This window comes from Nymphaea colorata, chromosome 10, assembly GCF_008831285.2.
Source record: "Nymphaea colorata isolate Beijing-Zhang1983 chromosome 10, ASM883128v2, whole genome shotgun sequence".
Classification (NCBI taxonomy): Eukaryota; Viridiplantae; Streptophyta; class Magnoliopsida; order Nymphaeales; family Nymphaeaceae; genus Nymphaea; species Nymphaea colorata.
In genome coordinates this window covers 19,636,745-19,649,631 of record NC_045147.1, presented here as the reverse complement: position 1 = coordinate 19,649,631, position 12,887 = coordinate 19,636,745, and the positions used below count along the sequence as shown (strand labels likewise).

Below are 12,887 nucleotides of genomic sequence, written 5' to 3'. Positions count from 1 at the left end.
TGTCTAAAATTTTCAAAAATTCTAATTTAGCCTTTATCCTCTGTAAAAAAAAATAGTAACATAATTGGCCACTGTGAAATAATTTCAGAAATTTCATAGAGTAATATCATTTATCAATTTCTGCTTCACAACTACGAGGATTTGCGGTAGAATGGCTGCTTCTTCATTAAGGGCTCGTTTGATGGGCAGGAAATCCACTGTAGCTCAAGAAAAAAATTTTACAGTTCATTTGAATATTTTGCCCTCTTACCTTAGTTCCAATGAAAAATAAGTTTCGTGTTGAAGTATTCCCGAATGTGAAAGATCGAGTTGGAAACAGGAAATTCACAATAAAACAGGAAACGCAGAGTAGATTAGATGTTCATATAAAAAAAAACAAATTTTGACAAAAAAAAACATTGCTGGAGTACTACTACGGACTAATTAAATTCAAGTAAGATCCTCAGACCCACAGAAAGGAAAGTTAGCGGATTTGGAACAAGAATCTGTTCAAGCAAGTTTGATGATGCATCCGGAATAATTGGCAACAAAACCGTGCATTCAAGTTGGTGCGATCAGCCGTTCTTTATGAACCACTTGGAATTTGAAAACAGGTTTAACAGACAATGCTCGAACAATTATCAGATGCAGAAACGTATATAAAGCTTCTCATCATCAAAATAAATAGGTTTTGGGAGCAGTAACATTTTACCCAACCAAAACTGTTATGTAGTCAGTCTGAATGCAGCTTCTTAAGCAACAGTTCGGCAAATCTGTCCACAAGCCCGCACCACCACTTTCTCACCTTCACCACCACGAAGAGAAGTATGAGGATCGCAGCCAGCCCGGCGATGAAGCCTACCTCTGCCGCTATGTATATTAATGGGTCAACAGCAGTTTTCCCATTCAGGGTATTATGATTCCGAGCACCATACTCGCCCGAATGTGTGCAACTAATATCTAATTGCATCCCACAAAGCCCAGGGTTTCCCATGAATGAGTTAGCACTAAACGTAGAAAACTGTTGAGCTTCAGGTATTTTTCCTTGAAGATCATTGAATGACAGGTTTAACACCGAAAGAAATGTGAGATTTGCCAGCTCCTGTGGTATGTCACCAGATAAGCTGTTCTTAGAAAGATCTAAAGATTCGAGTTGAAGCAAATTCCCCATGGAATTCGGAATGGGACCATTTATAGAGTTTTTAGACATGTTCAGAATAACAAGGCTAGACAATTTCCCTATCTCTTCCGGAATTTCACCGGAGAAGTGGTTATTTGACAGGTCAATGGAGGTCAGGATGTTCATAATCATTACCGTCTGAAAATCCACACCTTTGATTGTAGCCGCCACTGTGTCATGATAATAGATGTTAATTAGAAATCGGAAACCCAGAAGCTTTGCTGTGCCATTTCCACTTTTCTTCATCATACCCGTCAGAAGCTCAAAGAATCGAGGGTCAAGAGTCCCAGAGAAGTTGTTACAAGAGATGTCGATGATTTGCAGCAGGGGAAATGGCTTCTTGTTAGATACCGGTGCGACAACTTGACCATTTAATTTGTTTGAACGCAAGGCAAGCACTCGCAAGTTGTTCAAGCAACCTAGTTGAGTTGGAAATCCACCAGTCAAATTGTTATTGCTTAAATCCAGAACCTCCAAGGCGCTGCAGTTGCATAGTGATGCCGGCAATCTCCCTGTTTGCCGGTTGCCTCTCAAGTTGAGGGTCCTTAAGCTGCAATTAACGTCAAACCCATCAGGGATTGTGCCCGTCAATTGGTTTTCGCGCAGGTTCAGTATGGACAACTCGCTCGAATTGGTAAGACAGTACGGTATTGAACCCACCAGACCATTATTAGAAAGGTCAAGCACATTGAGTATGGCTGAGTTGCAGAGAGATTCCGGAATCGTGCCTTTGACACCATTGTTGGAGATGGACAGGTATAAAAGGAAGGCAAAAGTAATGGTCGAAGGGATGGATGATGTGAACCTGTTGGATGAGAAATCCAGGAAGATTGCGTTGGGAGGAAATGGAGGAAGATCCGGGCCTAAGAAGTTGGAATGTAGATCCAACATGACTAAGGAGGACCTGTTACCAATATCCATCGGCTTCTCCAAACCGGTCAGCATGTTGTGAGATAGATTCAGATGTTGGAGATTCCGCACGCCCCAGAGCCATGATGGTATCGAGCCACTTATATTGTTGTTGCCGAGGTCAAGGATGGTGAGATTGGTTTGGTTACGGAGCGATTCCGGAAATTTCTGAATGTTGCATGAACTCAACTGCAGGGTGGTGAGTCGCGCCACTTCATCCCGAGGACGAGGTGGACCGTCTGCTACAGTTAGGCTGTTTTCAGAAAGTCCCAACTTCGAAAGGTTCTTCATTCCCATGAACAGAGAGATGTTGACGGTACCACTCAAATTGTTGAAGGATAGCTCGAGAACCTTGAGTTGAGACAAGGATGTGATACTAGATGGTATCTCACCGATCAGGGAATTGTTGCTGAGGTCAAGAGTCTCCAACAAAGTGGACGCATTGGTGAATTGGGAGATAGAACCTGTCAAGTTATTGTTGCTGAGGTCCACCGTCTTCAGAGAAGGAAGATTAAGCAGGGCTGAGGGGATCGGACCGGTCAGGAGGTTGTTGTCGAGCTTCAGTGTCGTCAGGCCTTGCAGCTCACTAAAGGACTCCGGTATAGGTCCTAACAAACGATTCATAGAAAGATCTATCTCCGTGACTGTGCTCGCAGAGAGTGACGGAAGCTGGCCGGTAAAACCGTTGAACGACATGTCTATGATCTGCAACCGGGTGAGCTTGGAGAATGACGAAGGAATCGATCCCGTGAAATTGCAGCTGCTCATCTTCAATGTCCTCAGCTCCCTAAGGTTTCCTATGGACTTTGGTATTGTCCCGCTCAGATACGTGTAAAATAGACTAAGAATCACAAGGCTGCTTTTTGCGGGAAGCTTTTTCGGAAAAGAGCCTTGCAAATTCGGGTTGTTGCTGATGTCAAGATGTTGCAAGTAAGGCAGCCTAAAAATGCCGTCAGGCAAGATGCCCCCCAGAGAGCACGAACGTAACCCCAGATAACGCAATGACGTGAGATTGATGAAGAAGTCCGGGACCTTCAACATATCATTGTGACTCAGATCGAGGTGCGCGAGCGATTTGATCACCAGAACCGACCTGTTCATAGGTCCGGAGATCGAACAACTGGAGAGACTGAGGGTCTGGAGGTTCGGCAGCGAAGACGCAAGGACAGAGATGCATTCGACGCCGCTCATGGAGATGTTGATGCCATCGAGTCTGAGATCTGTCAAATGGCCGAGATTCCTCACGAGATCAACGAAACCAGCCTTCCCAAGCTTCAGAGATTGGGAACTGAGGTAGGAGTCAGAGAGATCGAGGGACACCAACCACGTCATCTGAGAAATCTGTGAGGGGACCTGGCCGGAGAAGCCGGTGTTGGAGAGGTTGAGATGGGCGAGCTCCGTGAGCTCCACCAACCTGAAAGGAATCGACCCATTGAACTGGTTATAGCTGAGGTCTAGGAAGCGCAGGTGTCGAAGGTCAAACAGGGAATCGCTGAAACTGCTGGGGTTCGGCCGCGTCCGGGCTGACGGTGAGGAGGCCGTAACGCCGCTAAGCTGGAGAAAGATGACGAAGCCGGTGGAGGAATTGCAGGTGACGCCAGACCAGGAGCAGCAATCGGTGCCGTTTGTCCAAGAGCCGAGGGCATCGGACTGAAGGAGGGCAAGTCCCTGCTTGAACTCGAGCAGCGCCGAGCTCTGGTTCGGGAGGCACAGTGCAGCGACTTGGGCTGGAGGCGCGACGAAGAAGGCGAGGACCAGCATCCATAGGACATGGCGTGCCCATAGGAGCGTTGGGGGCATCGAATCTCCAAGACCCGTCGCCTCAAGACGAAAAAACGACGAGAGGCAGCGGGGAACCGTAACACCTCCACCTTTGCGTGAAATCTCTTGCCGCTTCTTGTTTTCTTCTTCTGCTCTGCTTAGCTGGCCTCTCCTTTCGTTTCGTTGTATCAACAATAATGGCATATTATGAGTTCCGGCTACAACCATCCACGAATGAAGGACAGACAAGTCTGCCGAGAGATCGTTGCTTTGCTGTTAAAGAGAAAATCGGCCATCGTCGTACCTGTGGTGGCCGCGATCGTGTGCCGCCATTTTCCTGAAGCTCATTCGCCGTATGAAGATATGCATGGGAGACCAGAAGAGGAAGGGAGAAGAGAAAAGGCAGATTGAAAAGTCCGAAGTCGCCGGGGTCAATTGAATAGGTGAGGAGCTTCGATAGGTGAATTATGGTAGTCTCACCTCAGGAGACCATTTCATGGCCACGATGTGTTCCATGGTAATTGTAGTAGCAGCAGCAGGAAGGCGACGTTAATGGAGAAGCTCCAGTATTGTGAGTGCGACTGTGAACGCATTTGGGCTCCTGAAAGCTGCACCAAATGAAAAAAAAGATGATGGTAGCAAGATGCAGACGGGAGGAACCAGGAAATAGGGGGAGATGGAGAATTGCTTAAAAACAGGGAAGAAGTCCCTCTGCAAGTAAGAAGAAAACCGACGATGGTGAAGTCCACCATTTGGTCCATGGATAGCACTCATGGCGTCAAACAGCTACACTCATTTACTGCCACGAAGCCAATGGCTGTAGTTGGATAAAAATCTAACCCTTGGCGTACGCAGGACGGCAGGAGGGTCAAGGACTCAGTCGCCCAGTCGTTGCAAAAGAGGTGGAGAAAGCAATGAATACTTGGTTTTCAGATTTTAATTGTGAATGTAAACGACACAGAACAGCAACCTTCAGTTGATTTCAGCAGCCAGATGGGTATCGGATGTCGATGTAAAACGCCAGGATCAAATTTGATCCAGATCCAATTTATCGTATATTTAGCAGATATGAGTCCAATTTGTTTATGTGCCCAGGGGTCTAACCGGTGTGCCCCTTCAATACATGTATCGGATTTTTTTTCTTTTGATAGTTTAGCAGGGAATTTGGATTAATAGTTCCCAGTACCGACTCAGCTATCATGGTCAAGACTTTTCCAACTCCGAACTTACTCATTCAATACATATCATGGGATTGGTTCTGATTTCATCCCTGTGAATTGATCAACCGAGTTCAAACTAAATAGCAGGCGATCAAACATCCACCTGTTATTTATACTGGGATATGATTTGCACGCGTTTTCTTCTATGGTTTTTTTCATGTCTGGTTTGGAATCTTTATGGTGTGGATTTCTTCTTTCTTTTAAACCAGTTAAGCAACTCAGAAATGAATTTTGTTTGCTTTTTTCCGAAATATCTTGAGTAGTGATCTTTAAGTTTATGAGCCTGTCCAGAAAGGCAAAATCATAATTTTCTTCCAATAATTTTTTTAGGTAGCTTGCGTGGACCAGGTTATTTATTACGGTTGCCATCTGTTGACTTGCAGGAATACCCAAGTCAACTTCGTAGTTTGCGTGGACGAACTCCTCCTTCCCCCGGCCGGTGAGATTTTTTCCCGCATGAAGAACAATCAAATTTTGGGTCTGCCTTTGGCCGGGAAAAAAAAAAATCAAAATCAAAACCAGACGTAAGGCTACAAACATTGGTGGTTAAAATTTAAGAATTTGTTGAAGCGTGAAATCAAAATAATTTGTATGCATACTTTTTTCAAAAACGCCTTGAGTTCTTATGTTGTTGAGAAGAAATTATTAAACGTGGTGCAGTCGTAGAAATAAGAGAGATTTTTTTGGGAGCACGCCAATTATCGCCGCTGTTTTGCTGGAAACCCAAAGTCAATGAGAGTAGCACTACTCGACTCGAACGGAGGATCGAGTATGCAATGGTATTAGTTCCCTCAAATTTACGAGCAAACGGCCTGAATGGTTGATTGGAGTGACGTAGATCATGCTTTATATCCTATCGAGATCTCTTGACAATGTGGAAGGAGACGAAGAAGATGGAAGAAAGGGAAGGTTGATGCGGGCACAAAAAAGTTTACAAGTCATAAACATAGAAGAAATTTTAAAAGAAAAACGTATTATATTCACATTATCGACTTCGTTCTCTCCACATATAAATATGACTATGCATACGCTTCCAATACAAAGCAGAGAATTTCAAAACCCACCAAAAGAGTGCAAAATTTATCCTCAACAATAATGGGGTTTTATCCTTTTAACTGCAGCGTTGGGCGTCCCCCCGTCCACTGCGACAGACTCCGCGTCTCGCCCCGCCGGCAACAGCAACCATGGGCCTCCAACCTCTTCAGCATCGCTCGAGGTACTTTTTGGGACATTGCCCCTCGCGGGCAGAAGCCATTGACGTTTCCCATGCTTCCCTTCACTACCTTTCAACCGACGCCGCCTTCATTCTTTCACATTTTCCAGAAACACCAATGTGAGAAGCCCAAAGGGAACCACAGTCATCATCAACCAAAGGGGAGAGCGTTCGCAGAGTTGGATTCGCAGCAGTAGAAGCGGCGGTGGTGAAGGCGAAGGCACCAAGAAGGACAAGGTCGTCCAACGGATTCCGGTGTAGAAACGGCTGATTCAGTCGGGAGCGACAGCGACAAAAAAGCACGATGGTGGTGCTCTGCCCCAGCAGGAAAAGGCATTCCTCCTCATCTTGCTCGGTCGCGGGTTTATTATCCTCGTCGAAGGCATTGCACTGGCGGACTTAAGTATTGCATCAATTCTCTCAACCATCAAATTACTTTGGCAATTTCTTTTAACTGTAAGAAGGGAAGGATAATTCCCTATTATGATTGTCTTAAGCCAATGTTTGACATCTCTGCTTATAATTTACGCTTTCCTGCTGAGAGCAGTTGTAGTAGGCATTATGTGCATTTTTTTTATGCTTCTAGTCTAATTTTGCTGAGTGGGAAGACTCGCTACCATTCCATCTTGAGTTATGTTCATCTTCAGTTCAGATGATCCCTTCTCTCATGTTGCAGATTTTTTTTTTTTTTTTTGTCATGAACCTGAAGGCGATACTCTGCTGCATCAACCTTTTGCATTCTTCTAGGGTACATGGTATATGTATTCTGATTGCCCTCGCAACTCGCAAGGCATGCGCATTCTGATTACGTTGTTGTAAAGTTTTTTCCCTTGAGCGACCAGCTCAGTCGTTCATGCCAGATTCTAGCTTACTTTCAGGGTAGATATTCTTGTCTACTGGTATGTTCTGGTGGCTATACACTTTTACTGAGTCCACTAATTATTTAGTTTCAAATTGAACCTGTGAAGGTGACTCGTGGTTTTCAATCTAGTTAAGGTGATAAGCATTGAATCACCACCACATGTTGATGCATAAATCCATGGTTTACTAGGATGGCCTTTTCATTATAGTGCATAGGGCATAAATTTATTAACGGCATGCTGGGGCATTTGTTTCTTGCCCAATGGATTATAATTTCACAAATCTTAGTATCAATTTCCTGTTTTTTGTATCTAGCAAATGGGATGAATGTTTAATCAGGATTGTTATTTTAAACCTCAATGAAAGAGAAGTAACAAATCTTGGCCCAATAATTCTGTGCTTAATCTCCAATTTTTTTATGAAGCTGTTTGGAGAAAAAACATTATATGGTCTCCTATGTTAATCGTTATTCCAAAGCTTACAGAAGAAAAAAAATTATTAAACTGCTTACTCGAACTGATCAGGATTCACGAGGCTGATCTTGTTCAGTTTGAAACAATGTTGTCAAAATCCGTTTGGATCGGTGGCAGGTACCTCATATGCGTGACATGCATGCCGATTAAGTACATAGCTTCTCTTAATTATTTTTATAATACTTTTAAACCTTTTTGTTGCAATTATTTTCTATAGCTTCTCTTCATTATTTTTATAATACTTTTAAAGTTTTTTTGTTGCAATTATTTTCTTTTTCTCTTTCAATTTTTATCTTCTTGTTATTCATCACGATGGGTGGATTTGTTAAACTGGTGATCCAGTCAATTCAATTCGCTTCCGGATTTTGGTAACACTGTTTCTTACAACTTCCTTGCTGCTGTTTCCTCAATTGCTGTTAACAAATCATTTTTTGAACTGAAATAAGCAATAAAATATGTTCAAAACTACCTGCCACTGTTATATTATTGGCTCGAAGTTGGAAGATGATATGGTATGGCGGTCACATTCACCTAAGTAGTGGCAAAATAATAATTAAAATATCAGCTGCTGCGTACTTCAGTGCTCAACCTCCTGTGAGCTTCATTTCTTATTTCTAAGTTGGTCTTCAAGCATGCAATACAAAATGATATGATTTAATTAATTAGACGACAGGAGTCACTGACCTTATTAAGATCAACTTTTCCATAAGACGTCAATTTCATACTACATTGTTCATCTTGTCCGCCTCTTTTGTCGAAGTGTGTGAAAACTATACGTTTTGGTACATGGGGCGATGGTTGAATTTTCTTTCTAGAAAGCGTGCAGATGAGAAATGAATATTGAGTGTTTAATTGCAGTTAAGATCAGCTCAACTACAATTTTCTTCTCTTCTGAAGACATCTGACAAAGGAGAACATTTGTATTTTTAAAACCCAATGTCCATAAAATATACTTTTTTAAAAACATTATATTTTTGCTCTAAAAAGTATATTATGATTATGTATAGCGTTGAATTGTTGGATCTGTAGTTTTCCTGTCAAACAACCTCTTCCGGTCTAACTACTACCAGAGTATGGCTATCACCTATATAAACTAAAACTTTTATAAAACAAGTTAAAGGAACCATTTTAGCCTGTAATATCCCCAAATATGTGCAGATGTTGGGTTCAATTTAGGGCCTCCTAAGAATTTGACTAATCCTTGACTTTTTAGATCCAGGCTGTGGCAGATTATGGGATGCAAGCACATATTGAATGTGGCAGGGGTGGGGTAATGTGTTGAAAGCTCGGATCAATAGGCAGTAGGCAGCTGGTCCTTGTTTCAAGTGGCGATCAACACTAACTTCTTGTGCTGTTAGAATTTGAGAGAAAGAGGAGGAAGGAGAGTGCACGCACGGATTTACGTGGTTCGGATTTGTAAATCCTACATCCACGGCAAAAACATCACGCAGTCTCGCTCTGGTTTTCCATTACATTATTTTCCAGACTTACAAGGAATAGATATACGTTCGGGAAAGATTTACAATAAAAGAATATTTCTCAACGTCCCATTAACGGCTAGATGAGGCATGAATGGCAACAGTAGCAGAGTTAATAAGGAAGGAAAACTTGCCAAATCCATGCGTGATGTTGCAACGGTTTTCTCATCACTCCCCCTCAAGTGGGGCGTACAAGTCATGGCAGCCCCACTTGTTAATAGCATCATGTAATTCTTTTCTTGATATCGCTTTGGTTAATCCATCTGCAAGTTGTCTTGAGCTCGGTGTGAAGGGAGTACTGATTTCACCATTTTGAACTTTTTCTCGTATGAAATGACAGTCAATTTCTATATGTTTTGTTCTTTCATGAAACACAGCATTTGCTGCGATGTGTATAGCAGCTTGATTGTCGCAATGCATTGGCGTGGGAGAATTGAATTCTAAGCCAATTTCAAATAAAAGAGTGCGAATCCAAATGATTTCACTAGCTGTAGTGGCCATCGCCCTGTACTCTGCTTCTGCACTGGACCTAGAAGTGACTCGTTGTTTCTTACTTCGCCAAGATACAAGGTTCTCACCCACGTAAATACAATAACCGGTAGTGGATTTACGATCTGTGCTTCCTCCCCAATCTGCATCAGAATATGCTCTAATGTTAACATGACCATTTCGTTTATATAATAATCCTTGGCCGGGAGACTTTTTCAAATACTTGAGAATCCGTTCAACCATATTCCAATGTTTCTCAGTTGGATCATGCATATGTTGACTAACAAGGTTTACTGCGTAGGTGATGTCGGGTCTTGTAACAGTGAGATATATAAGTTTCCCTACCAATCGTTGATATCTTGAAATTTCTGGGATGTCATTTCTCTTTGTGATATCTTCTTTGTGGTTGAAAACCATAGGTGTATCTGCAGGGCGACATCCAAGTTTTCCAGTTTCTTTGAGTAGATCAATGACATATTTTCTTTGTGACATAAACAACCCTTTCCTTGACTGAGCAATCTCTATCCCTAGAAAATATTTTAACCTTCCCAAATCCTTTATGTCGAAGGTTTTCTGAAGCAATTCTTTTGCGTCCTTGATTTTGAGACCGTTGCTACCTGTGATAATTATGTCATCTACATATATAAGCACCAAAGTAATGTCATTGTCTTTCTTACTGATAAACAGAGAGTTGTCGGCTTTGCTCCTATAGAATCCATATTGTTCGAGAGCTTTGCTCAATTTGAAGTGCCACATTCGAGGAGATTGTTTAAGTCCGTATATCGATTTTCGTAACTTGCATACTGATGTAGAGTTCTCTTGAGACCATCCAGGAGGTAGCTTCATATATACTTCTTCTTGTAAGTCTCCCTGCAAAAAGGCATTTTTTACATCTAATTGAAATAATGGCCAATCATAATTACAAGCGATCGAGAGCAATATTCGAACAGTATTCATCTTGGCTACCGGGGCAAAAGTTTCCTCATAATCCAATCCTTGTATTTGAGTGTACCCTTTTGCAACAAGCCTAGCCTTGTATCTTTCCACTGTACCATCGCTATTGTATTTGATTTTAAAAACCCATTTGCAGCCAACTACGCGTTTTCCTTCAGGCAATTGAGTAATTTCCCATGTTTGATTTTTGTTTAGGGCATCAATCTCTTCCTGCATGGCTTTGATCCAAACGGGGTTATCTTTGGCCTCCTCATATGATCTTGGTTCTACTTCTTTTTCTATGGTGGCCAAAAAAGCACAGTGTTTCTCGGAGAAATTTTTGAATGTCACACATTTTTCGATGGGATGCATGACTGCCTTGTATGTAACATAATCTTTCAAGTGCCTAGGCGCTTGAATGATTCTTTGTGATCTTCTTGGCTCGGCGACTCCAGTTGTGTGGCCTTCAATTTCAACTTCATGAGCTCCCATGCTTTCGATCAAGGTTTGCACTTGAGCTTCTTCTTGTTCATTTGGATATCCTTGGTTTGTAGAAATAGCGACCAAATCATCATATATGCTAATATTTGGTAAGGTAGTCTCCCCCTGTCGCCTTTCTTGATGACGGTGATTTTTAAAATATGGCACTGACTCATCAAATTTGACATCTCTAGAAATATACATGCGCTGGTCATGAGGGTTGTAGCATCTATAGCCCTTTTTGCTGACTGAATATCCCATAAACACACATTTGTGAGCTTTCGGACTAAGTTTGTCGCGTTCAGTTTTGTCGATCATAACATACACGGTACTGCCAAACAACTTCAAGTGATTGATACTGATCTTGCGCCCAGTAAGGATGTGAAGTGGTGATCTTCCTCTTAGTCTGCAACTAGGAGTTCGGTTAATCAAATAGCAAGCACTCATAATCGCCTCGCTCCAAAACTGTTTAGGCATACAAGACTGAAAAAGTAAGGAACGAGTAATTTCAAGAATATGACGATTTTTCCTCTCGACTACTCCATTTTGTTGCGGAGTTTTTACACATGAGTATTGATGCATCATACCACTCGTATTTTCAAAATTTTCAAAAAAACAATTTTTAAACTCAGTCCCATTATCAGTTCTCAAGGTCTTAATACGAACATTGTATTGAGTTCTTACCATATTATAGTAAATCACAAAATTTTCAAAAACTTGGTCCTTGGAATTAAGAAGATATAACCAAGTTACCTTAGAGAAATCATCAATAAAAGATAAGTAGTATTTAAAACCATTATAAGAGACTACTGGGGCAGGACCCCAAACATCGGCATGTACCAAATCAAATGGTTTACTAGCAACAGTTTCAGACAAACCAAAAGGAGGGCGAGTCATTTTCGCATATTGACAAATTTCACACACATGTAAGTCAAATATTTCATGAGGAAAAACTAAAGACATGACTCTATTGGAGGGGTGACCAAGTCTGCAATGCCACAAGTGAAAATCAAATCCCGAACTAGCAATCATAGCAACATTATGATTTTGATTGATCACATACACTCCATTCTCTTCTTTTCCTTCACCAATCGTCCTCTTCGTCAACCTGTCCTGAAAGATTACATTGTTGGGAGAAAAAATAACATTGCAATTTAGATCATGTGTAATCTTAGAGACAGATAAAAGATTGGATGCAAGATTAGGCATATAAAGAGTCTTCAATTCCTTTTCAAAGAGATTTGTTTTTCCAACTCCAACAATTTTAAGGGAGGTACCATCAGCTATAGTGACAGTTCTATTTTCACTTTTATTTTCTATATCTTTCAAGTTATTGTGAAAACAAGACATATGTTCGGATGCGCCGGAATCCACGATCCAAGAGTATTTTCTAGTAAGAGAGAAGTTTGAATTCATACCTGGCTGATTCCCGGGTGAAGTGAATGCCGATGCGGCTGTTACCGTGTTGGTGTGTCTCTGGCCATTCATATTTTTAATCATCTTTGCAATAGTGGCAAGTGTAACCTCACCTTCGTCGGATTGAACATCGGACTGAACTAGCTGGGCCTGAGGCTTATACTGCTGCTTTGGAAAATCTCCCTTGTTTGTAGGCTTTCCGTGTAAATTCCAGCACTTTTCTCGAACATGCCCTTCTTTTTTGCAATAAGTGCACACTGGTCGTTTGCCTCTATTTCTGAACGACTGCTGAGCTTCTATTTTTCCTTCAAATCTTTTGCTGGCCGAGACATTAAAAGCAACTTTTTCAATATTTTCACTGGTGGTTTTAGTATCAATAGTGTCACTGGTCTTCATCACCTTTCTCCTTTTCTCTTCTCGTAAAAGGGTGTTACACACCATATCCAAAGAGGGCAGATCAGGGGTCATTAATATTTGGCTTCTTGCTTGTTCATA

The 12,887-nt window shown here is 41.8% G+C and overlaps 1 protein-coding gene and 1 long non-coding RNA gene across 4 annotated transcripts; one reads left to right on the top strand and one right to left on the bottom strand.

The window, feature by feature from the left end:
• Window positions 1-473: 473 nt before the first annotated feature.
• LOC116261740 (receptor-like protein 33) lies at window positions 474-4,871 on the bottom strand. 3 transcript variants are annotated; one of them, XM_050079813.1, is made up of 3 exons: window positions 4,564-4,870; window positions 4,134-4,437; window positions 474-4,001 (listed from the first exon to the last, which is right to left on the bottom strand). In XM_050079813.1, exons 2-3 carry the CDS (start codon window positions 4,196-4,198, stop codon window positions 713-715), a joined length of 3,354 nt encoding a protein of 1,117 aa, XP_049935770.1. In that variant the 5' UTR covers window positions 4,199-4,437; window positions 4,564-4,870; the 3' UTR covers window positions 474-712. The 3 variants fall into 3 exon arrangements, with proteins under 3 accessions (XP_049935770.1, XP_049935769.1, XP_049935771.1); XM_050079814.1 differs by having other exon boundaries at window positions 1,478-1,709; window positions 1,820-4,001; window positions 4,134-4,871; XM_050079812.1 differs by having other exon boundaries at window positions 4,134-4,870.
• Window positions 4,872-6,121: 1,250 nt separating this feature from the next.
• LOC126410477 (uncharacterized) lies at window positions 6,122-6,889 on the top strand. Its single transcript, XR_007574534.1, has 2 exons — window positions 6,122-6,265; window positions 6,373-6,889. It is a non-coding gene; the product is annotated as an uncharacterized LOC126410477 (long non-coding RNA).
• The last annotated feature ends 5,998 nt before the right edge of the window (window positions 6,890-12,887 follow it).